The sequence below is a fragment of the Callithrix jacchus genome, chromosome 13 (assembly GCF_049354715.1).
Source record: "Callithrix jacchus isolate 240 chromosome 13, calJac240_pri, whole genome shotgun sequence".
Lineage (NCBI taxonomy): Eukaryota > Metazoa > Chordata > Mammalia > Primates > Cebidae > Callithrix > Callithrix jacchus.
The window spans coordinates 71247981-71272971 of record NC_133514.1 but is presented as its reverse complement, the minus strand read 5'-3'; the positions used below and the strand labels follow the sequence as shown (position 1 = coordinate 71272971).

The following is a 24991-nucleotide window of genomic DNA, read 5'->3' as shown; positions in this document are numbered from 1 at the left end:
CTCTTAATTGTCATACATTTGCCATTATAATTATTCTCATACATGGAGTGAGCATTTTATTTCATGCAGACGTGATCAAGTGAAGCTACTTGCATGATAACACTTTTGTGGGCATTCTACCCCAAAACAGCCATCTTAGGCATAAGTAGTTTTGAATTCTCTTACACAAAAAAGTAAGAATGTTTCTTTATGAGATTAATTATAGCACTATATGATAAAGCTTTAAAAGCCATCTTTTACAAGGTTTCACATATAATACTTTAAGCCAAAATGCATCCCACTTATGGGAATTTCTTATTTTACCAGCCTATATGTTCACTCTCAGCAGTAGACTGGAAATTAATGAAGCAGAAGAAATAGAAAAGAAGCCCTGTTTGCATAACACTATCAGGACAGGCAGTGATGGCATGTCACACATCACAGTGACAACATTAATCAAACAGGTTATTAAATTTAAAAGTTATTGTATGTTGATGATGTTAAGATATTAACATATTTGCTAATTAATAGACTTTTTAGAATACTTGAAGATCATTATCCTGAAAAAAATCAAAACAAACTTCTGTAGATTATGTATGCAAGGAGGCAAATAAATATTCATATTTCCTGTTTTAAAATATTTATATTGGCCAGGTACAGTTGGCCTGTAATCCAAACATTTTGGGAGGCCAAGGCAGGTGGATCACTTGAACCCGGGAGTTTGAGACTACCCTAGCCAACATGATAAAACTCGGTTTTTACTAAAAAATAACAAAAATTAGCTGAGTGTGGTAGTGCATCCTTGTAGTCCCAGCTACTGGGGAGGCTGAGGCAAGAGAATCACTTGAGCCTGGCAGGCTAAGGTTGCAGTGAGCCAAGATCACCCCACTGCATTCCAGCCTGGTGTCAAAGCAAGACTCTGTCTCAAAATAAAATAATTCATATTCCTATATGAGGCTGATGCTCTGGCCCTAGTAGTGTGAAGCTATAAAGGCTGTGAATGATATGAAGGTGTAAACATCAAGATTTTAATCTGAGGTGAGTTTTACTCACATAGCAGCTCTTGGACATAAAAGTTTGCTCATAAATCTTAATTTCTCATAAAGTCATATGAAAATATGAATATAAATAAATGGCTACAGCTTTATTCAAAGATAAGGGATTAGATTATCACATTTCCTGATGTTTGCCCATGTGTACACAAGCTGTCCAAAAGGATACCTTTTTTCAAGAGTTAATTTAAAAAATGTATTGTGTGTTTGAATGTTATTCTCTTTAGATTTGTTGAAGGAGAGTTATTCACTTGAAAAAAAATAGTTTGCTTACTAGACATTTTGGAGCACCTGAATGAACTTAATTGAAAATTGCAAAGACCATATAAAAATATTATACACACAGAGTTTATAGATGTGAAGCAAAAATTAAACTTTCAAAAAAAGATAATTCACTTGTAATGTGTTATTGGTTATACTGAAAACCTTAAAAATGGTATTAGAACTATTAGTGCAATCCCTGTGAATGTTTGAAACTCATTATTTTAAACTACTTATTAGGAACAATTTTGATAAACATTTACATTTCCACAAGGACTTTCTACATTACAGTTGTCCTTGTAAAGAAAGGGCATGAAATTTAATAAATTTATACTCACGGCTCAGGGCAAGAAATAACTTTGTATTATTTGGAGAAAAAGTGGTAAATATTATACTGTCCTTCGCTCCCACTAACTCTTGTAAATAAAGTTTTCATTGATGGTAATTAAGAATTTGATGTTTCAATCAGAAAACATACAAAGATATTTTATGAACACAAGGTCAAATTTATCATTAAAGATTTAAAAAATAGTTGGAAATTTTACAAATATTAAAAAGTTTATGTATTCCCTAAATACTGTATTTGTTTTCTTATCATAATAATAAGCCATAAGGAAAATGGAATAACGTTTTTTCACCAAGGGCTGCGTAGACATTCTCAAGCTATCTCTCAAATTATCCCATTGTACATGTGTGAAAAGGATTGGTAAGCCCTGAAATGGCACCTAAATTATTCTAGAAAAGAAATCTTTCCTGTATAAATTTAGAAAAGAACTATTTTATTTTGGCAAAATAATACCTAAGCAGATTTTTTTTAGATTTTTGAGTAAATTTGTTATGGGGTAACCATTCTCCATTGGAATCTATAAGTAAAACCACTGTGAAATACACTGGTGGAATACCAGTTTCTCCCTACCTTCCTCCCTCCTAATGCCTTTATTAATTGAAATCTCATTCATTTAATAAATATTGCTTTGTGATTGACACTGTGAAACTATTTCTCTTTTCCCAATGCCTTTGAAAACAGCAATTAATATGAAAAAATAGTCAAAGGTATATTTAGACATGAAAATCTTTTAGTGTTCTCATATAATTGTTTCTAAATATTATATAATAGTTTTCTTGAGCAAAAATTATAAACCATATGTGAGTATTTGCTCATTTTCATTCATTTGGTTTATGTAGTGCTATTAACTGCTAATACATTTAGTATATAAGATCTGGCTTCCTGTTAATATTTTCTAAGGATATTATGATTTTATGGTTATTATTTTCTGGTATTGCCTTTAGGGTAAAAAAATTCTTTAAAATAATTATTTTCCTGGTAATTAATTTTATGTAAATCATGTTCACACAGTTTTATGTGGGCTAGAACACAGTAACTACATCTTATATATATATAAACTTCGCAATATCTATAATAATAAATTTGTTGTTTAATAGTGTGATTCTTTTGCCATACTCATTTAATTGTGAATAGACTTAATCCAGAATCAAACCTGTTCTTTCAGTTGTCTAAGGAAATGTGTTTTTGTTTTTCCTATATTATGATATTCTGGAGTTTCTACTTGAGATCATCTGAACATAAGCAAATTTAATGTTGATGAAAGGAACATTGTTCTTTGAGGAAAATATTTCAAGCCAAATTTTAATATTGTTTTTGAAATAAAATTTTGACTATTTACATGTATCTGTTAAAATAGCATAACTTTCATTAAATATCAGCTCAGTATCTTTATACTTAGGATAGTTACATAAAATTATTGATCTGATTATGTTATCCAACTCTGACTAATACCAACTTGAGGCAGTTCAATGGAAGTCATGTTTGTGAAAGATTGGAGATATTGACAACTAGACAACTATCCATTCCTTTAAGATATATCTGATAAGTAGCATGTTTGACCATCATCTGTAAGAAATGTTACACTTTTTTTCTTTTTTTTTTTTTTTTTTTGAGATGGAGTCTCACTCCATTGCCAAGCTGGAGTGCAGTAGCATGATCTCAGCTCCCTGCAACCTCTGCCTTCCAGGTTCAAGCAAGTCTCCTGCCTCAGCCTCCTGAGTAGCTGGGACAACAGGCATGCACCACCACACCCAGATAATTTGTGGATTTTTTAAGAAGAGACGGGTTTCACTGTGTTGGCCAGGATGGTCTTGATCTCTTGACCTTGTGATCCACCTGCCCTGACCTCCTGAATTGCTGGGATTACAGGCATGATCCACTGTGCTTGGCCAAAATCTTACACTTTTTCAATTTAATAAACTTTACTTCTTAGACCAGTTTTATGTTAGCAGAAATACAGAGTTTCATATATCTCTCCCAGTCCTGTGTTCCCCTATTGGTAACATCCTGCATTAATGTAGTATATTTGTTACAGTTGACTACAAAAGTGTAGTATATTTGTTAACAATTTGTTATATTTGTTAATACAAATGATGCATTATTATTAACTAAAGTTTCTAGTTGGCAGTAGGCTCATTCTTTGTGTTACACAACTCTGGATTTTGCCAAAAACATAGTGTTATGTATCTACCTTCAGAGTATCATACAGAATAGTTTCACTGCTAAGCATGTATTTCTAAGATAAGTTTTTCATCATCTCTTCTTGAAAGCACATACATTAAAAATGATAAAACTTCATATTTTGAAAAATGAAAGTTGAAAATCTTGTTCTTATGTTACTCAGGGTTCTGAACCTGCCATTCAAAAGGAGTGTTTTAATAACAGAAGCAGACTGCAGTAGACTATGTATTTCTCCTTACAACAGTCAAATGTCCATGATATTTGCCTTATTTTCATCATCAAAGTTTAATTTTTATATCTTTTAAAATTGAATTTTTAAATTATATATTGAATCTTTTAAAATTACATCTTCTCCTTTCCATGTTGTTTCTATGTACTATTTTTACTTTTAAGCCTGAAAGTCTTTTTGAAAGGCTGTGAACTAAAAACATATAATTTATAAATTACATATATATTACTGGTATATCTAAGATTCTGTAACTTAACAGTTTCCCACTTTTTTCCTGTTAACTTTTAAGTTTCTATAAAATAGACAACCTGAGTAAGTTTTAGTGTTTGTTCCTAGAACAGAGATGAATCTTGTCAAAATCAAGATGATGGTCCTAGCTGCATCTAAGTCATAGGTGAACCAGATAACAGGCAATAAACCAGTAGATGATAAATAGAATTCACATGTTATCCATTGAAATTTGAAAGCTTTTTAACTTATGTGACTTGCAAATAATAAAACATGATTCACCTTGAAGCATGTAATGAGCAGGATTGCTTCACAACCACAGGATCAAATCAGGACTAATATTTCATGAAGGAGAACTTTTTCAGTTACTTCAGTTTATCTAAGATATTGACCCAACTGGTTAAATGTGCAAAGGGAATGATGTAATACAGCACATTCCATGGAGTCTGAATAATGCTAAAAGATTTTGTGTATTTTAATATTTGAGCAAATGAGAATTAGTGCCTATTTTTAAAACCTAGAAAATTATAATAACAGATATATTAAACAAATTTATATTGATCCTAGGTTAGGGGCAGAGGTGATAGAAAAACTAATTGATTTTAAATGACTGACCTTTATACAATTTCCTCCAAAGTATTTTCTCTAGTGTCAGACTCTCTTAGGTCAACCTCTTCTCATTCACACGATGTGCAGAAAGTCACTTTTTGCAAATGCATTTTTTGCAAAGGCCTCTTTCTTTCCCTCCCTGAAACACTGTAACACCTGAATCCAAATAGGTAACAGTACAACATTAATAGAACAAGCACCAGTGACCAAGAATCCTTTCTTCTGTCTATCATACCCTTATCCCACCTGAGGGATCTCTCGCTAGTGCTCTCTGTAGGACATTTAGGGAATACTCTGATTTAAGAGTCTCTCTCTCTCTCTCTCTCTCTCTCTTTCTTTCTTTCTGTACATTAATTTTGTATTCTGAAACATTGCTGAATTTACCAGTTCTAGGAGCTTTTGGGATGAGTCTTTAGGGTTCTCTAAGTATACAATGATGTCATCAGCAAACAGAAATAGTTTGACTTCCTCTTTACTAATTTGGGTGGTCTTTATTTCTTTCTCTTGTCTTATTGCTCTGGCTAGGACTTCCAGTACTGTGTCAAATAGAAGTGGTAAAAGTGAACATCCTTGTCTTGTTCCAGCTCTCAGCAGAAATGCTTTCAACTTTTTTTCATTCAGTATAATGTTAGCTGTGGGTTTGTCATAGATGGCTTTAATTACCTTAAGGTATGTTCCTTCTATGCCAGTTTTGCTGAGGGTTTTAATTATAAAGGGATGCTGGATTTTTAAAGTCACACGTTAAGGAACTAGAGAAACAAGGACAAACCAACACAAACCCAGCAGAAGATAAGAAAGAACCAAGATCAGAGTACTACTCTATATGAAATTGAAATAAAAGAAAACATACAAAAGATAAATGAAACAAAAAGCTAGTTCTTTGAAAGATAAATAAAATTGATAGACCGTTAGTGAGATTAACCAAGAAAAGAAGAGAGAATATCCAAATAAGCTCAAGTAGAAACAAAAGAGGAGATATTAAACCCAATACCATAGAAGTACAAAAGATCATTCAGGGCTACTGTGAACACTTTTACACGCATAAACTAGAAAATATACCGGGGATGGATAAATTTCTGGAAATATACAGCCCTCCTAGATTAAACCAAGAAGAAGTAGAAACTCTGAACAGATCAATATCAAAACGCTAGATTGAAGTGATAATTTTAAAATTACCAAGAAAAAAAAGTCAAGGACCAGATGGATTCACAGTTGAGTTTCATCAGACATTCAAATAATTGGTACCAATTCTATTGACACTATTATTCCACAAGATAGGGAAAGAGGGAATTCTCACTAAATCATTCTGTGAAGCCAGTATCACCCTAACCAGGAAGGGATATAACAAAAAAAGCAAACAACTGACCATATCCCTGATGAACATAGACCTAAAAATCCTCGATAAAATACTAGCTAACTGAATACAACAGCATATTAGAAAGATAATCCACCATCATCAAGTGTGTTTCATACCAGAGATGCAGGGATGGTTTAACACCTGCAAGTCAATAAGCGTGATACACTGTATAAACAGAATTTAAAACAAATCACATGATCATCTCAATAGACATAGAAAAAGAATTTCTTTTTAATATTCTATTTACTATGGAACTCTCAGATCTAAATTTGGCATTATTATATTCAGATGCGTTTTCAGATCTTTCATTTCATTAATTTTATTGTTTTATATTAAAGCTTTAGATTTCAATGACCTACGAGTTTAGATTCTTTTGCACTTTTGTATGAAAGTAAGCAGCTAGGAATCAAACAGCCACAGGCATAAATGACTTGAAGTTTTTGTCTTCATCTGTAGGATAGAAATAGTGTTTCCCACCTCAGGAGTAATTTTTAAAGTTAACATATGTGACATAATCAATCGTAAGCATCTTTTTCAGTGCCTGGCATTCCGCAAGTATTAATTCATTTTCTTCTGTTACCAACAATCTAATAACAAGTTGAATTTTTGAAGTCCCTGGGTTTTGTTTATTTGTTTTTGTTGCTAAGATGTTACTAGTTAGTAGGCTGTGTGTACTTTTAAGTATCCAGTCTGTTTCCTAGTTTTTGGAATAGTTGTAAGATATTAATGGATACTGAATGAGCACTTATACTGTGCCTGTTGCTGTCAGTCGTCACAAGAAACAAAAGAACAAAGACTTAACTGATGAAGCCCAAGTGAGTTTATAGTCTACTTAGTGAGAGATGTACTCATATGAAATTATTAATAACCATTATTATAACTGTTATTATAAAAATAAAGTATCAATGTGTTTCAGTGGACAGGAAGTATAAAAAATAAAAAATTTAGAGCAGATCCAAATGAGGGTATAGGCTGAAATCTTGTGAAAAGCATCATGGTGGACTCTTCTCCCACAATGATGGCCTGGCTTTAGGGCTTTGATATGGAAAATGGGTGAGTATCCCAGATTAGATGATGAGCCTGTGGGGTTGGGGAGCACAAGGTACGGGATGACTGGAACCTCTCTCACCAGGCAGTATATGTTTTAGAAAGTGGTGTAAGTAAAATGAAGAGACCAGGTGACCAAGAACTAAGAGAACATTGTACTCTAAGTTAAAGATCTAATGTATATATAATGTTACAGATTTTAAGCAGGGAGGAGAAAATTATAGCAGGTGTCTAGTCTAGCAGTGGGTGTGCCATGACCAGGAGCTGGGAAGACTACCCAGGAGGCATATGTAACAGACCAGGTGTTTATGGATGACAATTAATACTAGAGTGATCATAGTTAACTAAAAAGTATGTAGAAGAGTGTGTAGTTTTTCTGATCCAGATAATGCTTTTATTTTTACTTATTTTTTTTTTAAGATGGAGTTTTGCTCTTGTTGCCTAGGCTGGAGTACAGTGGCGTGATTTTGGCTCACAACCTCCGCCTCCCAGGTTCAAGAGATTCTCTTGCCTCATCCCCCCAAATACCTGGGATTACAGGCATATGCCACCATACCTGGCTAATTTTTTTGTATTTTTAGTAGAGATGGGGTTTCTTCATGTTGGTCAAGCTGGTCTCGAACGCCTGACCTCAAATCCACCCACCTCAGCCTCCCAAAGTACTAGGATTACAGGAGTGAGCCAGTGTGCCTGGCCAGATGATGTTTTTAAGTACCATGAATTCCTCTTGTGATATAAAAAGATACTTTTTATACAAAAAGAAAGTAAAAAAGAAAAGAAATGGCAAAAGTCTCTTTGATTTCACATTGGGGTTCCAAACAATTTCACTTTTCATTTTTTGTCTTTAATGAAAGATGAGCAGTAGATGGCATTGTTTTGTAGAAAATATTTCGGTTTTTCACTTTTAAATCATGAAGCATGGAAAATGGAGTAATTAGATATCTGTTGGGATACTTCTATTCTGAACACAAACATTTTGACTTAACATTATTTAGCTTGAGATATAACTTTTATTTTCACTTTGAAGTGATTGAAATATGAAAGATGATATAGATGGCCTTATGTGGAAAATAATATATTCAATAAAGTATTTTATGACTTCTATCAAGAATTTTATGATTACTAAGGGAAATAAGCATGCCTGTTATTTGGCTGTGGCTGTGTACACGTCTCAGTGAGTTTATACTAATGACAGCAAAAGAACTGTCAGCAGCTCTTATGTGCAGTGGGGGTTCATAAACACTTTAAGTTACTTAGATCCTCAAGAAATGCACAAGGTGTATTTGATTATATTTTGTAATATGTCCCTTTTAATTACATTCCAAAGAGTATCCCATGTAATTATAGCCAGAACATAACATAGATGTTTACAGAAATAAAAAAATCACTTTTTATTTGATCCCTTTACTTGCTCTTCCCATTGAATTTTTCTTCAGAAAAAACAAGGACTTTAAAGGAAATAATCTTCCTTAGAGAATATTTTTACTATTTTATTATATCATGAATATGTCTAGTTCTACACTAGTTCGGGGTTTAATTTTTGTTTTATTACCTGTGGAGACATACGCTGCCGTAACATTTAAGAAAGCACTTGTTTGTTTTTTTTTTTGTTTTTTTCAAGTGTGAAGTCCTTGCATTATGATAGAGATAAGACACTGGACCTTACTGAATTCTTATACTCTTTTCATCATTTTTTTAATTTAAAATTTCTTTTGGGATACACTTTTATTTTCATTTGTTTTAAAATTTGTAAATATGTTGTTGCTTAATACAGGTAACATAAGCACTAGAAGTTATTCACCTATTAATTACCGTAAGGTCTTATAATTCTAGAGCATAGTAGGCATTCAGCATTAATAAATGTGTTGCTTTCTTTGTGTAACCATTTGTTCAGAAATTATTTATTAAGACTATGTGCCAGAAAGTGTTCAGGGTATGCAAGATAACTAAGAACATTTGCCCTGAACTGCCTCTTCCGGGCAGCATCAGACATGACTAAGAAAATGAAGTAGCAGAGCTCAGACTGCTACATGAAGACTGAGAACAAGGGGTTTGTTAATTGGAGTTTGAGTGACTTTAGACCTGGGACTGAATAGTGAGTAGAAGTTTGTAATAGGGTGGGAGGCAGTATCAGTGAAAGATGTCAGGGTGAAAAGCAGGTGCACCTGAGGACCCAGTGTCCAGGGAAGTATGGAAAGAAGGGGAAGGCTTTGGAAGAAGGAAATGCTAGGGCACAGCTCAGAACTACAATCCGGCATTTCATAGTATAAAAACGCCTTTAACATAATAAAATAAAAATAAAACTTCTGTGGTTCACACTACTGTATTATATCCTTTTACTCCAGCAGGATATGGGTTTAAGTGTTAGTTGTTTTTGCCTCTGTAGTATAATTATAATAACTGACATACTTCTTATCTTTTACAGTGAAGTTTAGCAATTGCAATGGAAAAAGAAAAGTGCAATATGAGAGCAGTGAGCCAGCAGATTTTAAGGTGGATGAAGATGGCATGGTGTATGCTGTGAGAAGCTTTCCACTCTCTTCTGAGCATGCCAAGTTCCTGATATATGCCCAGGACAAAGAGACCCAAGAAAAGTGGCAGGTAGCAGTAAAATTGAGCCTCAAGCCAACCTTACCTGAGGAGTCAGTGAAGGTATAGTATCCAAATATGGCTTTAGGATGGGTTAAAAATCACATTTATATACTTTGAACTAAATACATACTTTGCTTCAGATCACATTAATAGATGGCCACTACTTGAATTTTTATTGACTTGAGTCATTTTAATAGTATTTTGTTGTGTTTTTCGTCTTTTAAGATACTTAGCCTAAATATATTTTAAGCAACTAGAAACTGCATTAAAGTTTTATTTATACTTTAAGATTTATAACTTAATTTAAATTAGAAGCAGTTTGTTTTAAATTTCTTAGAAGCTTTACAAGCTGTTAAATTAAACAAAAAATAAACAATTCTTTACAAGATGTCATCAGTCAGATTTATTAGATTTAAAGTAGTAACAGAAAAACATTTCTGGCAGTGAGTATTGGATTTTTGTCTTTTCCCTTAATAATCAAATTGGGGGGTCTGAATTATTTATATTACCTTGACCTTTTAGGAATGATATACTCCTCTGGTGGAAGCTGCTATGAGCCAAGATAAAATAAACAAGACACATTTCCACACAGTGCCATTCAGTTCAACAGATATTTATTGAGCACTTAATTTGTATAAGTCCCTGTTAGGAATTTTAAATAAAATACAGTAACTTCAGTAAAGTTATGATAATATTATTTTTCTGAATATTTTAGGTTTTTTAGTTAATTCAAAACAAATATGATGGGACACACCCATGTATTCTGAAGTCCATGGACTATGGAACTATGCCTACCTACTACTTTTGTTTATACTTATTATACTGTGAGAGATAGAAATAAACATATTCATTTCTGGTATTTAATTGTAAATGTAATATACTCACAATCAGACATGAATAATGTATCAGAGGAAAATATATCATTTTTCTCTTATTTCAGTGTTGTGGTTTTATTATGTGAAATTCAATTTGTTAATCTATTAACTGTTCAAGGAAGTCATGTCATTTGGGTAATATAAAGTGAAAAACCAGTAACTAATGGAGTGAAAAGATGCTTTTGTTGTTGATTTGCTATGTTCCAGCAAACTAGCTTGGATATTTGCACTGAAGCAGCAAGGGCTAATGGTGAAAATGTCTACAGATAGAGGGAGAAGCAGAAGAAAATGTTGACATCGAGCAGAGATTAATACCTAATGTGCAAAGTGGGTCATCTACAGCATCCATCATGGCTGACATAGGTTTAGAATAATTACAGCATTAATTCTGTGGGATTTAATAGGGTCATAAATATTCGAGACATTCCTTAGCAACATGTATTAAACTTCTCTTGGAATTCAAATTATATTTTAGCACATCAAGATCTAAATTTAATGTACAGTAGCACATTACCTGAACTGTGGTTTAAACTAATGAGAAATATATAAAAGGGTACTATTAAATTTTGCTCAGTATTAACTACTATCTAAGAAGGTTTATAGAAACTGCAAATAGTTTACACAGCTGTGCCATATAAAAAATTGTTTAGAATTCAATTTTTCAGATACAGTGTAACCCAAAAATTTTATGGTGTTTTCTGTTATATTAATAGGGGGCCAGGGAAAAGGGCCTCCAGACATTTTTTGTTCATAATAAACTGTGATTCCCACGCTTTCAGGTATTCAATAATATTGATCTACTTTCAGAAAATGTTTTTCCTAGTATTCAGGAATGTGTTATTATATTTTAATGTAAAGGAGTCAACAGAAGTTGAAGAAATAGTATTCCCAAGACAATTAGGTAAGCACAGTGGCCACCTACAAAGGCAGAAGAGAGACTGGGTCATCCCTCCAATCAACTTGCCAGAAAACTCCAGGGGACCTTTTCCTCAAGAGCTTGTCAGGGTAAGGTGGCACAATTTTAACTGTTTTCATAGCATAAGCCAAATGTATATTAGAAATATTTCTATTTTGTTTTTAACGAAGTAGAGTTTATGACATGTATATACTTAAAGTGTTTTTCTGTATAGATAGAATTTCTGTAATGTTGAGAAAGCCTCTTCTCATTTTCTTTGTTACCTCTCGGATTATTTATAAGCAGAGCTCTCTTGTAGGCCCTGTACACTGTGGATTAGAAAGCTTGTTCAGTTTGTGACTACACAAGCCCTAAAGCCAAGATACATTCCCATCCATACCGTTTCTACCCTCACAACACACACACACCTAAGCTTCCCTGTCTGAAAGCTGGGCTCTCTGTGATGATCTTTGCCCTCTACAGATAGTTTTTGGGCCACACAAAAAATAAAGGGCCATCATTGTTAAAAATGCCAGCATCAAAAGCATTTGAGAGTTTTTTAAAGAAAAGAATGACCTCTGATACCATTAACAGAATTCCCAGGGCAATGTAAAATCATAGGCTTTCAAAATCTGTATTTTTATTTACTCTAGATACATGCCATCAGCTACAAAAAGAAAAATGTAGATATTTTTGCACTTTAGTAAACTTAACAACCCATTATTTATTACAAAAGGATAGTAAGACAAAGTTGTTGTATTGCCATTTATTAAAATACAAATGTTTCTATATATGATTATTTTAGCATTCTAACACATACTTACTGAAAGTTTTTTAAAAAAATAAGCCACTTATTTATGTTGTATATTCTGTCCAAATGTACATTATAATTAAGTTTAACAATGAATATAACTGAAATGAAGATACTCTTTCTTTTTCTGCTTTAAAAAGTTTGAGAGAAAAGAGAATTTTGCTTTAACCTAAAAGAAAAACAACTAGATTTCATTGATGGATTAAGTGGAAGTACCTAGTACATGAGGATCTCTTATTATTTCTCTGCGCCTCCCTCCCTTCATCCCCTTTCATAGCCTGGTCTGTCTCCTGCGACTGCACATACATTGACTTAATTTTCCTGAGAGTAGTTGTACTTGGAGAAGGCAGTGAGCCTGTAAATGGTATAATGTTTGCAAGCATAAAAATATAAAAATATATTTTAAAATGCTTTCTTTTGTACTTTATTATTAATGAAAATGTCAGGTGTCACTTTAAAATGATGTGGAAAGCTTTGGTTGCAGTGAACAGTGTTAGTACAATGCAAGTACAGAAATCTGACATTCAGGCTGAACCATAACTGTGTTAGAGTTCCATTTGAGGATATTTCACACTATGGAGAGAATTCATTCTTGTTGTTACTGATGCAAGAATGTAAACAATGTTTAAATCATCTAACCTAGAAACTCCCAGGACAGAGTTTGATTGTTTAAATTAAACTGACACTTGTAGATTTGGAACTTTTGCCCTGCTCCTAGTGAGTCTTCTTTTAGATGTTAATGTTGCCTCCAGTCTTTCCAGTGATAGATGACATCTCTTTTGAAGCCCATCACCAAAAAGCAGAGGAAGAACAGGCACTAGGAGAGAGTTTTAGTGATTTTCTGGGAAGAGATAGTGTAAGTTTGGTAGCTGAAAAAGGACATGAAGTGTGATGTGCCCCATCTCTGGTAATGAGCTCATTTAGTTTGTCATTTAATGTGATTGTTTTCTTGATCCTCAGATCAGGTCTGATAGAGATAAAAACCTTTCACTGCGGTACAGCGTAACTGGGCCAGGAGCTGACCAGCCTCCGACTGGTATCTTCATTATCAACCCCATCTCGGGTCAGCTGTCAGTGACAAAGCCCCTGGATCGCGAGCAGATAGCCCGGTTTCATGTAAGATTCCAACCAGTTGATAAATCTATGTATTAACACTTCCTCTGAATGTCTGCAGAGTTTACCATTTTGTCTTACGTCGGTCTGAAAGCCTCGATACTGAGTTTTAAGAATTGCATCTGTAGTCTTTTAGTTTATTTTAATAATTTTATTGTTTTATAGAATTGATAAATGCTCTAATAGAAAAACAAATAGTGCCCACAACAAAGAAGGAAGTGAAATCGCCTAAAATTTCATTACTCTGTTAGTAACTCTCTACTCTGTTTAGTAGAGACAGAAACCCTGTCTTTACTAAAAATACAAAAAAATTAGCGGGGCATGGTGGTGGGTGCTTGTAATCCCAGCTACTCAGGAGGCTGAGGCATGAGAATCTTTTGAACCCGAGAGGCAGAGGTTTGCAGTGAGCCGAGATCACACCATTGCACTCCAGCCTCAGTGACAGAGCAAGACTCTGTCTCAAAAATAAAAACAAAAATCCATTGTGCTCTGAGAGCAATGCCTAGCATATAGAAAATGATGGCTACTTGCTACTGTATCTATCCTAATTATATGGACTTGGCATAAATTTAATTTTGATAGGAAGAACGGCTTTTGTTTTTCAGCTGTGAGTTTATTCTTGCTATTTTAGAAGCCTTATAATTGTGTATATATATCCTCTCACAGACATAAATCTGTTAAATAGTTTTGTTTTCTAATTACTTTTTCAGTTGAGGGCACATGCAGTAGATATTAATGGAAATCAAGTGGAGAACCCCATTGACATTGTCATCAATGTTATTGACATGAATGACAACAGACCTGAGTTCTTACACCAGGTTTGGAATGGGACAGTTCCTGAGGGATCAAAGCCTGGTAAGTGTAAAGATAATAATTTGAAGATGACTTGAGGAAAGTATAGTATAACCAGCTAAAAATCCTCCTTATTGCCCATGATGATTTTTCCCACCTTTAAAAAAATATGCACTACAGTATTTGATTCTGTCCTGTGGAATACATAGGATTCTTTCATTCTTTTTTAGTTGATCCAGACAGTGCAGCTTGAAAGTGAGTCCCAGAAAACGTGAGGCTTTGTGTTTATAAAGTGTAGATGGGACTGTATGAGACACAGCAGCAATTAAACACATCGGGAAAACCTTAAATATACCTGATGTTCCTGGGACTAGGTGGCGAAGTCCGACCTAAAGCCTGGAAGGGGCTTGGTGACAGCTGTGATTGCTGCCTTGTAGCTCCACAGGACAGTTACTTTCAGGGTGGCCAGCATGTCTCCTGCAACCCTGTCCCTTCAACCAGCACAATGGAAAATGGCCATGGCCTAGAAATAGCTCTTTTGCAAAGCCACTCAGCATTGTGAAGTGGTATTTGGCTAAGATTTTAGATTCTTATATTAAAAACATGACACACATCAGTCACTGTAGAATAGCCAGGCCAGAACGGCCTGTTTAGGCCTAGAAAACCAGTGGACAAGATAATCAGTTGGTCTAGGGATGGTAAAAGTGTCTGACCAAGCTTCCTGAGATGCATGGTGTACAGAGATATTTAATTAGCTATTGTATTTTTGTTTTGTATTTTTAAAAGCCTCAGCATTTAAAATTGTGCTGCATAATACCTTTGTCATCTACACAGTTTATGCAACTCCTTTATGCATAAGTCAGTGTATAGATATAACCAATGATGCCTTAGATGCATACATTTTCTTGGTCCAAGTGCATATAACTGCCTCTTCAGAAAAGACGTAGGGGTAGGGTGGGGGCAGCTGGAGGGAGGCCAGGGGCTGTGCAGGAAGTTCAGCCATCTGTGACTCCTTCTAAGTCATATCATCAGAATAGCTTTCTTCAGTATTTTAAAATACAGTAAAACTGAAGCAAATTCAGCATTTCCTTACTAAAACACAAGTCTTATACAAATATTCCAAAGAAAACAAACATTGGGCTTTTGGGAATGTGGAAATTTTTAAATATTATTTTCTTTTTTTCTCTATTATTTCAAACATTACAAGAATAGTTTCACAACAATTGTTTACAATAAGCCACTAAAGCTATATTTATTACACATTTTACCATGAATTTCCATATGAGCCACCCATAAATAAAAGACTCTCAGCTATTGCTAGAAGTAGACATATTGTGAGTATATTTCCTGTAGTTCTATAAGTTTGAAAACAGCCTTCTAGGCAAGATTTGTGATGAATATTGAGTTAAACTGTGTTGTGATCTATATTTTGGCTCACGCTTCTGAAACATACCTTTTTATTCTAATGTTTAGTCATTCATTCAGCAAATGTTTATGAAGCATGTGCTATGTGATAGGCCCTGTTCTGACACTGTGGATACAGTGGTGACAAGCTAGTTCCTGCCCTGTTGGAGCTTAAATACTAGTAGGGGATAGAAATATAAAACACACAAGCAAGTACATGATGAAGATTTTGAAAGAATAAGAATGTAGGAGTGACACATAATCAAGACAGATAAATTGTTTAAAGGGACAAGTTCTGAAACAAGATTTGAATATTACCAAAGTATGGTTAGGTCAGAACCCAAGGTATACACCATGGAGACAGTATAGCCAATGTAAACAGGCTGGAAGGTAGAACTGAGCTTGAATATTCAAAAGGAAGATGGACTGGAGATAAACATCTCATAATTCAGTTCTTAAAAGGACCCCACAGAACAAACCATTCTACACAGTAATTGCTTCTCACTCTACTTGTAAATTAGTTTGTCTGGCTAGTTTGAATGAATTTGATACAGAGGCTTTGAAGATTTCTTTCCCAAAATATCTAATAAATTGAAGCCTGTAAGTTGGTTACAATGTTCTTTTAATCACTGAGGAAATAATGAACCACAATGCCAAATCTCTATGCAATGTACCAAAACAGCAATGCATGAAATGGTTCTTTATGACCTGAGGAAATGGAGTGTGCCACGTTCTGCACACAGCCTACATTCGGAAAGTGACTCAGGCACTGAAGAGAATCATACTCAGCATGTTATTTTAGACGTTATTGCATAACGGAAGAAAAGATGACAGAGGGAAGAATCAACGGCAATAAATTATGTTTCTGATGGTATCTGTATTACCCATTATTTGCATTTTATATAAATTAAGGTCTAAAATGAACCTTTTTGGAATCATAAAGTGAATTTATCTTCTAAGTTATGGAAAAATTGAGTTTTTATAAATATGTATGTTGTATAATTTTTCGTTCAAGGATCCAGATCAGGTTTTATATTTTTTGAAATAAGTACTGGTCTTATGAGTAGCATTTTTAATCAAGCCTAATGACTTTAAATATTTGTTTTTAAAAAGTGAAAATAAGAAATATCAAAACAATAAATATACCTTCTCTTCTGGGGACTCTAGAATGAAGGGTAACCTTTCATTTTCCGTGTACTGTCTCTAGGAACATACGTGATGACTGTAACGGCAATTGATGCTGATGATCCCAATGCCCTCAATGGGATGTTGAGGTACAGAATCCTGTCTCAGGCTCCAAGCACCCCTTCACCCAACATGTTTACAATCAACAATGAGACTGGTGACATTATCACAGTGGCAGCTGGACTTGATCGAGAAGTAAGCCAACCAAAAACTCTATTTGAATTTGGTTTTAATCTTAAAGGTGCACAATGTCACATGTGCTTTATCTACAGATCACAATATACTCACAGTATTATTCAAATGCTAATCATTTTCATTAAATAATCTGTTGTATACTTTTCTGCAGAGCTTCAGATTGGTTAAATGATGTATATACACTGGATAAATCAATGCTAGCCTAGGTAGTGTTCAATGTGATACTGACTAAGCAATATTCTCTGGTATTTAATTTTAAAAATTTTTAACATTTCCTCAGTTTTCCTTTATAGTCAAAGTTTTTGTGAGGAATTAAAAATCATAGCCAAATAATTTGTACACAAACTTAGGATAATTGTTAATGCTTGTGTTATTAAGAGGCTACAAATGACATGTATGTGATTTGGTTTTTTGTAGCCTTTGTGAATAGGCTGATAGAGTGTTTAGTAGAGCATCTCCTTTATGAGAACTAACCCCTTAACTCTACGATTAATTTACTTAAAAGGTTTGAGCAGTAGTAACTGCATTAATTCTACTGACAAGTATTTACAGTTAGAAATACAGAGAAACACATTTCTGACATAACATTTTGTTGAAAATGTATGCAGTGTTGAAGGCATTGAAATACTATGTAGTATCACAGTCTGAGAAAGGATGGGTACTTCTGTTAATTCCAGGCGAGTCATCTTAGTGTTATAGGCCTTGACCCACTGTGCTCCTACATACCTCTGTGTTTTCATACATGTGATCCCTCTGCCAGGCCTGACTTGTACCTTTTTCTTGATCTTGGATCTTCCAGTTCTTCAGATTCTGATTCAGTCACTTCTCATATTCTTTCCTGAAAACCCAATCCTAGTGAAACTTTTTTATCGTTTCTTGATTCTGTCCTGACCATTTTCTTACAAATCCTCAAGATCATTATTTTGACCATTCGTAATCATTGTTTGAGTGAAATATCAAAGTGCCAGCTCAGAGAAAGATCTGTACTTTGTAGATTTCTGGCTGAGCCAGCTTTTACTGTAATGAGACTTAAGATTATGTATGTCAAAAAGAGACATTATACCTACTGCAGCAAAATATCATTGACACGGATTTTAGAGGTGCATTTTTTGACACTTTATTTACTTGTAGAAGCATTCAATTGAATTTAATAGAAGAAAACATTACTATTGCAATTAATTATATACATAAAATAGAGCTAGAAGCACTACAATAAAGTAATACAAGCCAATAAAGATTACTTTATTCTGAGCTGAGAGCCTTACTTAGGAGTTAGTGTATGCCCGTGACATTGTACCTATTAACTTGTAGGCATCAACAGTTCTTTTTCTAGAAATGATTTGCATCAGAGATTGTTGAAATCAGTTTTGTTTTTCAAGTAGTACTTTTAGTTCCGTAATACTTGGAACATGTATATATTTTTACCTCTTCATTACTATGTGAAATACTATTTTTGTATGCTGATAAACTCAGCATGAATGCCATAATTTGTTTGAGAATATAGGGTAATTTTTAGTATTCTTTCTTGAGCGCGAGGTTCCTCATATACCAAGTAGATTTAGCTCATTTCACAATCCTAATATTTCTCTTTCATTCACGTTGTCACTGTGAGATACAAGAATGAGACTTCATTCCTGTTTTCATATGTTAATATTCCTGTCTCATTCAGATTGGCTGTTTTATGGCAAGAAAGAGTCATGGAAAATTAAAGATACTTTTTACTAAAACAGACCAACCATGTTTAAAAATCAAAGAGACTGTATATCGTTTAGAGGATGAAAGCCTGAAGTGAGGCCATGATCGTTAAGTTTATCTTGCAGTGGATAGAGAAGCTATTCACTACCCCTTGATGAAACTAATGTGGAAATGGATTTGAAACTGTAGAATTATGGGTTAGATACAGTATGAGAAATAGCTTCTTGACAGTGAAATTATTAAACACAACAGTGAGTTACTAGGGAAAATTATGGAAAACCTTCCTTTTCTGAAAGTCATTTAACATAGAAAAAAAATGTATCTATCTTGGATGCTTTATGATAATTCTTCCTGAGGCTGGGGATAAATTACTTTGACTTTTTCAGGCCTTGCACGGGCTTGAAATTCTTTTATTTCTATTAGGATTCACAGTTTCCTTTCTGTCAAAAGTAGTGTTTGTTCTGGTTGTCTCAGGATGTATGACACCTTTAAATGATTGAACTCCTAAGCATTTAAATGTTTACTGAGATTCAGCTTTTTATTTTTCTTTAATCTTCAAGTTTTAAAAATTCAGTTTTAATTCTTCAGCTTCTCTAGACCTAAAGGTGTGTTTGTCACATTACCCTAGTCTTCAGGGTTTATTCCTGTCTGTCCTCTTGTGACATTACTTGCTGGTGGTATCCCTGGCCTTTTCACTTCATGTCCATTTCCACCCTTTTTGTGCAGGACTGCTGATGACTCACCCCTGCTCCCCCAGGTTTAAACTCTGGCTCTGCTTATTATGGGATATTTGACTTTGAGTGTATTAACCCCAAAAAATACAGTGTATTAATCTGAAACCTCAGCTCCTTCTTCTGTAAATGGGGATAATAATACTACCTACCTCTTAGGACAGTTTTAAGGATTGTCTAACATGACACAAAGCATTCAGGCCAGGTGTAGTGGCTCATGCCTGTAATCACAGCACTTTGTCAGGTCAAGGTGGGTAGACGACTTGAGACCAGTAGTTCAAGACCTGTCTGGACAACATAGCGAAACCCCATCTCCACAAAAAACACAAAAATTAGCTGGTCATGGTGGTGTATACCTGTAGTCTCAGCCACTTGGGAGGCCGTGTGGGAGAATCACGTGAGCCTGGGAGGTCAAGGCTATAGTGAACCGTGATTGCACCACTGCACTGCAGCCTGAGTGGCAGAGTAAGACCTTATGTATTAGTCCGTTCTCACACTGCTATGAAGAAATACTCGAGACTGGATAATTTATAAAGAAAAGAGATTTAATTGACTCACAGTTCTGCATGGCTGGAGAGGCCTCAAGAAGCCCACAATCATAGCAGAAGGCACCTCTTCACAGGGTGGAAGGAAAGAAATGAAAAGTATAAGCAGGGGAAATGCCAGATACTTCTAAAACCATCAGATCTCTTGAGACTTACTCATTATCATGAGAACAGCATGGAGAAACTGCCCCCATGATTCAGTTACCTCCACCCGCTTCCAACCTTGACACATGGGGATTTATGAGGATTACAATTCAAGGTGAGATTTGGATGGGGACACAGAGCCAAACCGTATCACCCTGTCTCAAAAAAATATATAAATATTAAAAAACTAAAAAGCATTTGAAAAAGTCTTCAGCACAGTGCCCAATAAATCTGAGCTGTGGTTTTCCCTATCGCCATCATAAATGGCAGCAGCAGCATCTCCTGGTTGAGCACTATCTATCAACTATACTCCACTTCATAAGATGAAAGAAATGTGGGTGAAGGGGAGAAAGGAAGCAAAACAGACTGCCATGTGTGTACCTACGCAACTGTCTTGCATGTTCTGCTCATGTACCCCAAAACCTAAAATGCAATAAAAAATTAAAAAAAAAAAAAGAAAGAAATACTTGCTGTTTTCCAAGCCTGATAATCTTTCTGTTTGTGCCTTCAACTCCTAGTTCCATCCTAAAGAGGTGTTCTCTTGTCTTCAGTTGTGTTTTGAGTCTTCCTTTCTCTACAGGTTTCTTCATAATCTGCAAACATACTGGGTCTCCACTGTGGTAACATAGCTCTCCAAGCCCTATAGGATGAAGTCAGAGCTTTTAAATAGGGCTTTTCAGATCCTTTGTGACCTTGGCCCCAAAACCATCTTTAACCTAACCCTCCAGAATTCCTTGCCTTTCACATACAAATGATGGCCAACCACTAATTGAAGCACACACAGTCCTTAGGAAAATGGCAAGTTTCCTATTCTTCTGTTCCTGTTTCCTCTGCCTAAATATTCTTTTCCTACATAACAGGCTAATCCTTACCCTCTGAGAGCCAGTTATCAATCCCTTCTCTGAGCACCCACAGTAGTCTCTGCGTACCTCTATATAGACTATATTACATAGAAAGTATTTCTAGATTCCCATTCTCAGAATCCATCAGGGCAGATGTTCCTTGTCTCTACCCTGAACATGAACCTTAAAGAAAAGTTTAAGTTACTCTACTTTCCCTGAGTTCTGTACCAGTCTTCTCCAACAGGCAGCCTGTACTCAAGGCAGACAGATCACTTGAGCCCAGAAGTCTGAGACCAGCCTGGGCAACATGGCGAAACTCCATCTCTACTAAAAATGTAAAATATTAGCCAAGCATGGTGGTGTATGCCTGTAATCCCTGCTACTCAGGTGGCTGAGATGGGAGGATCACCTATCACCTGAGTCTGGGTGGTCAAGGCTGCAGTGAGCCGTAATTGCACCACTACAGTCCAGCCTGTGTGACAGTGTGAGACTCTGTCTCAAAAACAAACATATAAAAAATACCTCCACTCCTTCCTCATCCACTTGAAGTCCCTTCCCCCACTTGACCTGTGCACATGCTACATATGTGCAGTACTCTAACAGCCTTAAAGGGCACTCACATAGTGGATTGATTGATGGTACAGATTCTTGACTTAGACCTGAGTTCAGGTCTAGTTTCTGACTTTTTTTTTTTTTTTTGAGACAGTTTCACTCTTGTTGCCCAGGCTGAAGTGCAATGGTGCCATCTCAGCTCACCACAACCTCTGCCTCCCAGGTTCAAGCAGTTATCCTGTCTCAGCCTCCAGAGCAGCTGGGATTACAGGCATGTGCCAGCCCTCCCAGCTACTTTTGTATTTTTAGTTGAGATGAGGTTTCTCCATGTTGGTCAGGTTGGTCATGAACTCCCGACCTCAGGTGATCTGTCTGCCTCAGCCTCCCAAAGTGCTGAGATTATGGACGTGAGCCACCGCACCTGACTAGTCCCTGCCTCTTAATGGCTGGGTGTCTATAGCAGGTTTCCTTACCTTCCTCATCTGTAAAATGGGGATTCAAAACTCGATCTGCTTCGTTGGATTATTTTGAGGACTAAATGAGGCATAGCACTGTACCAGGGACATAGTGTCAAACTCAATAAAAGTAGTTTGTTTTTTTTTTAAATCAAGACCCTTGGAACAGTGCCAGCATATAATAAGTATACCAAAAAAAGTTAGACTACACATTTATAAGGTAGATTGTGCTTTTAGTCCCATTTCACAGATAAGGGGACTGGGGCTTAGCAGTTAAGAATTTGAACAGAGTCACAAATATACACTTCCTCCTACGTTTCAGTGACATTATTATTCAGCTGTCTGTCCCCAACCCAATTTATCTAGAGGCAGACCTGTCATCTCCTGAAATCTGTGATTTATGATGAATTTCCTATTTCATGTGACCAGGACCTTATCCCAAGTCTCCCAAGGTTATAGTTTAATTGCCTTTACCATGCCTGGTTGTCCCTCAACCCACAATCTGTTTAGTCATCAAGTTCTTCTCTTTTTACTAAAAAACAAACAAACAAAAATAACGCCTTGTGGATTTGTTTCACCCTCCAGGTTTGAAAACTATTAGGTTGGTGCGAAAGTAATTGTGGTTTTTGTCATTACTTTTAATGGCAAAAACCGCAGTTACTTTCGCACCAACCTAATAGTATGCACTATTGAAGGTTCTTCATATTACTTCTTTGTACCCTCTCTAGAATTGCATTCATGCATTTTGTGGCTCTGTATGGTCTTGTGATCTGTTACTGTCTGCCTCCATCACTTAATGAAAGCAAGGCCATATCTCATTTTGTTCACTGTTTTATCCAAGTAAATACTCCATCGCCTGGCATTTAGAAGACATTCATCAACTGTCTGCTGTATGAATGACTGAATGTTCTCACCTCCTCATTCACTGATATCACTCTTGGTCAGTGTTCCAAAAGGGTGCTGGGTGTGCATAAGATTTTAATTGGTAAATGCAGAGAAGCCTCTAGGACAGCAAGTGAACACAGCCTTTCAGATGCTACTTCATCAAGTAGAGACTACCAGAATCTAAGAATTTCATTGTGTTTCTTTTTTACTGTCATATTTATAAGTGATGCTAGCTTTTATTTATGGGATTTTTACAATAAATTAAGCTTTAAAAAGGGAAATAAATGTCAGGATAAGTAGGAAATGACTCATGGTATGAGGAAATGGTAGAATTGGGAATATTGTATATGAGTCACTGTGGTTTTGGGAAAAGGTGAGCTAGTTTATGCTCCCATAAATAGCATAATAAATAAATTATAGCTATCCATGTGAATAAGAAGATGGTTTTTTTCTTTACCTGAGATAAGATCATGCAAGGGCCAAGGTTTCTTATGCATTCACCCATCCATCCACCAAATCAGAAGCACTTGTAGAACTCTTACTCGGAGTCAGGCACTGTGCCATATGCCAGTGATAGGAGCATCAACAAAGCAAGGGCCCTTGGAACACACATGCACAGGGAGGCAGGCAAATACAGACATGTGAGTGATAACAGTCCTATAAACTGTAAACGGTGATGGGGTGTGTTGTGAGGGCGCTGTCCTGAGGACACAAGCAGCCCTTCCTCAAGGACTTTCAGAAGTCATCTCCAAAGTGACTTTTAAGCCACAGTTTTGCCAGGCTCAGAATGAAGGGAATGGTATTCTAGGCAAGGGTTTCTCAACCAGGACACTAGAACTTTTTTTTTTTTATTTTGAGATGGAGTTTTGCTCTTGTTGCCCAAGCTGGAGTGCAATGGCAAGATCTCGATTCACTGCCAACCTCCGCCTCCCAGGTTCAAATGATTCTCCTGCCTCAGCCTCCCAAGATAATTTTTTGTATTTTTAGTATAAATGGGATTTGCATTTTTGTATTTTTAGTATAAATGGGATTTCACCATGTTAGCCAGGCTGGTCTCAAACGCCTGACCTCAAGTGATCCACCTGCCTTGGCCTCCCAAAGTGCTGGGATTACAGGCGTGAGCAACCATGCCTGGCTGACACTATGACATTTTTACTTGGATAATTCTTTGTTATGAGGCCTGTCTTGTACATCATAGGATGTTTAGCAGCATCCTTGGCCTGTACACATTAGATGCCGGTAACACTCCTTAGTGGTGACAACCAAAAATGCTCACTCTGGGTAACATCCACTGGTCTAGGTAGAGGGCAATGCCAAATCCAGTGACATAGGATCATGACAGGGCATTTGAAGATAAATGCAAAACTGATCCAGGTGTCGGGTAAGTGAATGGGAGAGATCACTTTTGTAAAATAGGTGAGTTTCAGAGAGGTAAGGATTGACAGCAAGCAGATGATTGTGGATTTTATTCGATATAGAGCAGGAAGGGAGGAGATATAGAAGAGGAAGGGAGCAGAAGTTTTCAAGCAGAATCCCCTTGATCAGCTTTGAGGGTGGAAAGTTCAATTCTTATGGAATCTAAATGTCAGTCATTCAGACCCAGATGCCCAGTGACCAAATTAGGTAGTTCATTTGTCTAAAGCATAGGTTGTCAAGGCTTCCTTATTAGATATAAGAGCGTTTTACCAATCAGGCATTTTAAAATGGAGAAGACATTATTTACCAAGGGGATTTTTTTTAAGAGATACCGTACTTTAGAAATAAGAAATGTCCTTTTGTAACTTAAAATTTTCAGACTGGCTCGCAGCAATAAGAAATTTCAAGTATTAGCTACTAATTCCAATATTGCAGATCAGTGGACAATTAGATATATCATGCTTACATAATTGTAAAGATTTTTGTAGAATAGACATTAGGAAAGAACTATACCTTCATGTAATATCTGTGAGTTAACTTCTTAAAAAATAAGCTTCCTTTCTTTCTCCCTTTTT

General features: G+C 35.6%; 1 protein-coding gene across 3 annotated transcripts in view; it reads left to right on the top strand.

The window, feature by feature from the left end:
• Positions 1-24991, top strand: part of CDH2 (cadherin 2) — a 236558-nt gene that overhangs the window by 167346 nt on the left and 44221 nt on the right. For all 3 annotated transcript variants that reach the window (XM_002757141.6, XM_008979647.5, XM_002757142.6), the window contains 5 exons: positions 9715-9941; positions 11615-11761; positions 13423-13578; positions 14286-14430; positions 16979-17151. In XM_002757141.6, coding sequence (XP_002757187.3) covers positions 9715-9941; positions 11615-11761; positions 13423-13578; positions 14286-14430; positions 16979-17151 — 848 coding nt within the window. The remainder of the gene's footprint in view (positions 1-9714; positions 9942-11614; positions 11762-13422; positions 13579-14285; positions 14431-16978; positions 17152-24991) is intronic.